General features: G+C 52.0%; 1 protein-coding gene across 1 annotated transcript; it reads right to left on the bottom strand.

Moving 5' to 3' along the window:
• Positions 1 to 2,352: 2,352 nt before the first annotated feature.
• Positions 2,353 to 3,774, bottom strand: LOC109773169 (aspartic proteinase nepenthesin-1-like). The gene has a single exon (XM_020331871.4). The coding sequence runs from the start codon at positions 3,725 to 3,727 to the stop codon at positions 2,453 to 2,455; it is 1,275 nt and encodes a 424-aa protein (XP_020187460.2). The 5' UTR covers positions 3,728 to 3,774; the 3' UTR covers positions 2,353 to 2,452.
• Between the last annotated feature and the right edge of the window lie 784 nt (positions 3,775 to 4,558).

The following is a 4,558-nucleotide window of genomic DNA, read 5'->3' as shown; positions in this document are numbered from 1 at the left end:
AAGTCGCCTCTAGGCCTTAGACCTATTACTAAACCGCCATCCTTAACCTGTCCTTGGGCTTCTAAATGAAGAGCTGTTGCAACGTAACCCGGCCCATCTCGGGCGGGTTACACCAGTATCTATATCCTCAACAAACGCCGAGGTGAAGCTCGGCAGGAAAGATGCCAAACTGTGGGTCGGAAAAGATTTCCCGAGCAAAACCATCACGCAGAACACCTCGATCAACAGGACGTCCCGCCTCCTCAAAGGAAAACATAAAATGGGTTAATGGTGTTATAAGCTTGAAAAAACCAAAAAAACTTATGTGAAAACTTCACGCCGGAATTAAATCAAGTTTTTTGGTGTCAATCTAAATATTGTCTTTCGTTGTACTTTAACATTTCACATCCCATCTCTAAACTGCAAGTAGGCCAGCCTTCGGCTTCAACCTGCTTATCCCGAAGGCAGAGTGCTTCTCATAGGCCAGTTTAGCGAACAAAACTCGAGCGGCTTTAAAAAGAAACCAGGTTATCCGGCTATTGATCATACACTCGAGTCGAAAAGGAGTGATGGAAAAGGTCTTTGCAACGACTAAGTGCAACTCTAGCAGACCCCGCATTTTGCCGACCTGTAAACTGTGTTTGCAGGTCGCACGGGGGCGCTTATGCAGGCTGAAAGTTGCGGCGGCAGAATAGAAACCGCAAACAAACCCGTAATTTTTAAAAAAGTTGTTTCGCGCGAGAAATTTAAGCAGCAGCTCGCTGGAGCTCGCTCACATAGATGGTTCTTCTTCGCATAATAAGTTCGTACACTCCACATACATACATATTAAAGGTCAGAGATGCTAGACAGGGCCCACGCTACCGCACTACTACAACAAAATTGAGCTCACCGTAGATCTTGCGGTAGCTGCCCACCGGCGGCGATCAGTCGGAGTCGGAGTCGACCTCGATGTAGAGCTTCGCCTGCTCCGCCTTCATCACGCGCAGGTCAGCCTCCTTCGATGCGTGCACCTGCGATGTCGTGACGCCCGTCTCGAGGAAGAGCCGGTCATACTCGAGCTCGCGCCGGATGCGCTCTTCCATCTCCTCCTGCTCCCTCGCCGGCCGCTCGAGGAGCTCCTCCTGCCCCGTGGGGAGGTAGTCCTCGGGCCTGATGACGCCTCGGCGCGGCGGCGCATCGGTCACGGCCTCCTCCGGCTCCCTCTTCACCGGAATGAGCCGCGAGCTCGATGCGCCCGCGGATGAGCACCCCGCGGAACCGTGGCCGTATGAGCTCCCCGCGGACCAGTTGCCGGAGGAGGCGTGGCGGCGACGGGCGAGCTCGAGATCGAAGTCCTCGAGCTCATGGCGGTTGAATGCCGGCGGCGGCCGGGCCGCCGTCAGATCTGGCGCGGCAGCGGCGCTCCGCCTCATCCCCCGAGTCGTCCATGGCGGTCCAAGGCTCGTCGGCGGCGACAAATCGAGTGGCGCGGTGGGAAATTGGAGGGGAACGCGGCTGCGGGGGGATAGGGTTTCGACCCGCATCTGCCCCGCAAACCCGCAGTTATACTGGCCCGGGGGTTGCGTTTGCGGGCTGCGGCAAACGGGCCGGACACCGATGCGGGTTTTGGTCTGGCCAGAAAAATGGGCCGAACCCGTATATTCGCCGGAATTATGCTGGTTTGCGCCGGATGCGGGGTCTGCTAGAGTTGCTCTAAGAAGGCTATACCGCAGTTGGTTTGCTCAGTCTACAAATAAATATGTACTACTCTAATCTAGTTCCAATATAAACTGATATATTTGACTAATCTCATCATCATTCACAAGACTAGGCTAGGCTATTTCAACACTGTTTAACATGTTCAAAAGAAAAGTGGTGTGCTGTATAGATGACTAGATGCTATTTTGCTCCACATAGATGATTAGGTACAGTACTTGATAGGTTGCTCCCAGATTGACATTTTACCGATCAGTTTAATTAATATTTCGAATTTGATATGTTTAACATGGTGCAGCTTTTCTCTGCTGTAAATTGCTGGCTTAACCCTTATAACCAGACTGAACATCCAGAATGCAAGTCAAGGCCTGACAGCGGTCTTTCTGCAATTACCAATTTGGACCCTGGTTATATAACAGGTAGACTATATACCTTAGTTATTTGTTACTAATATTAATTTTCTTATACTAATGGAAGAAAATGAAGGAAATATGTTCTTCTTCTTTTTAATTTCCACGTGCCGAATTGTTGACGAAGTTACACATTAACAAATGGACCTCAAACCCAGCAGAATCACTGCATATTCTACCTCTTACGAGCAAATCGTTGATAGAATGACTGAAAACTTTGAGCCAAAAGAGTATTCTTCAACAGGACTTTGCATGAACATTGACCAAATCTGAAGGATCGATATTCACTGTTTCGTTGATCACATGGGCCAGAAGTCAGAGCGTGAAGGATATCCACTGTTCAGCATATATGCTTGCTTCAATCTTCAGAGCTTACTGCAGTCGGTGGGCCGGAATGACAGCTGCCCTACGGTCATGTCGAACAGCATCTGTATATTCTGCTGCTGGAAGTTGCCCAGCACGGACGTGGACTCAGGCGTCGTCCCGGCGATGTTCAAACATAAGGACGAGTCCTCTTGGTTGTAGGACATGTAGTTGTCCCTATGCAGCCTCATATCCGCACCGCCGGCAAAGTGCAGCACCAAGTCTGGCAAAAACGGCTCACCGGCCGGAGCTGGGAAGCAAGGGCTTTCCAGGCTGGAGGCGTTCACTGGCGGCTGACCAAGCACCTGCGCCACGTGGTCGACGACCTCCCTGAAACCGCTTTCCGCGAGGATGGTGAAGGTCGTCCCGGAGTCCACGATCATCCCGCCGGTGCCGTCGGTACTCAGGTCGAATGTGCCGTTTGGGATGGGAAGGCGGACGTCGCCGAGTGATATGCCCTGGAGGGAGACGAAGTACCTCAACGGGTTCTGCGGGCTCTGCATTAGCGGCGTCGACTGCACGACGCCGGGCCCGGGGGCCAGCTCCGCCATGGTGCCCAGCAAAAATGGGCTATCCAGAGTAGAGTTGAAGAAGTCGGTGAGACAATAGGAGAACTTGCCGACGCCTAGCTGCGCCAGGAGCGATAGAGTCCCGCGGCCGAGGCCGACCGTCCCGGTGGAGTTGAGCGAGTCGCCGCCGTTCTCGGTGCCGCAGCCGAACGCCACGCCGCCGACGGTGACGGGTGCGCTAGAGGAGCCAAGCGTGAGCGTCTCCGTGCCCAGGATGCCAGCCGAGTAGGCGCCGTCGCCGTAGGCATAGCGGTACCGGCAAAGCGAGCTTGGGGTACTGCAGTTCCGGCTCCATATGGGCAGGCACGTGGCGCTGGAGCAGGGCAACGGGGAGAAGGTGGACGAGGCTGAGGGGTCGTAGACGGGCGTGTCCTGCGGGAAGCACAGCTTGCATGGCTGGCACTGCGTCCAGGTGAGGTCGCTGCCGGTGTCGGCGAGGGCGACGAACGGCACCGGCGGCGTCCCGATGGCCAGCTCCATCAGGTATTCGACTTGAACAGAGTGGAGCCTGGGCGAGGTTGCGTCATAACCTGATAGCGCCCGGAGGCGGCTTCTATGCGCGGCCCGGCGCATGAGCTCTGTCTTGGTGAAGCCGCCTTTGGAGTCGACGTGGGTGAGCGCCAAGCGGTAGCCGGATGGCGCCGACATGGCCAGTGAGGTAAGTAGGACCAAGCTCAGGGCTTGCAAGGCACCCATGCATTTCACCATTAATGGATGATCGATGCAAAGCTCTACCAGCTAGATGTCTAACTTCTAATTCAGAGCTGCTAGCAAAGCTAGGTTGGCTTGAAGAATCATGTTAAACATTGCATCTCTATTTATACAAGGTTTTGACAACGTCAAGATCACCGATAAAGCATGTGAACAGGAAGAAGATGGTTAAAAGTTGTGGACAGCCACCGGCCTCTGAACCTGCAGGTGTCGCCATTTGCCGCTGATGCTAGATCAATACAAGAGGATAAGACACATACCGGCAACCAGTCCACAAGACTGCAAACAACAAAATACAGCCAGCAACTACACGTATTTGAGTAGGTCATTGTTTCTTGGCGTTTTAGCCGCTATGTCCTATGTGTTGTGGCAAGGACATAGGTTTTTCAAATAAGCATATTCGTAATCATACTTAAGTGAGATTTTTTTGGGGGGTTTAGTGGTGAACTGACAGCAGACTACAAGACTGGAAAAAAAAATGAAACAGAATCAGTGACTGCGTCATTGAGTATATCATTCGTTTTTGGCGTTTCTTCATTGTGCTGTCTGTGTTAACTCAATGACACAGACGTCGCAAATGATAAAACAAACGCCAACATTGAAGGTAATTTTTGACATAATCTACCTATATGGGTGCGTTGGCTTGTACGTAGTTTGCGATTTATGGAAATGTGATTGTTGCTAACTTTGAGGAGCCTTTTTAGCTTAGTCGTCAAGCATGCGTGCAAGGTGGATTGTACATGGTAGAATTGATTCTTCCTTTATCATGATATTTGCAGATTGGCAATGGTACTTCCACAAATTTTTGGTCAGAAAGGTGGCTTACAA

This window comes from Aegilops tauschii, chromosome 3 (assembly GCF_002575655.3).
Source record: "Aegilops tauschii subsp. strangulata cultivar AL8/78 chromosome 3, Aet v6.0, whole genome shotgun sequence".
NCBI lineage: Eukaryota > Viridiplantae > Streptophyta > Magnoliopsida > Poales > Poaceae > Aegilops > Aegilops tauschii.
Note: the sequence above shows the minus strand (reverse complement) of the source record. Positions and strands in the feature narration are given on the sequence as shown.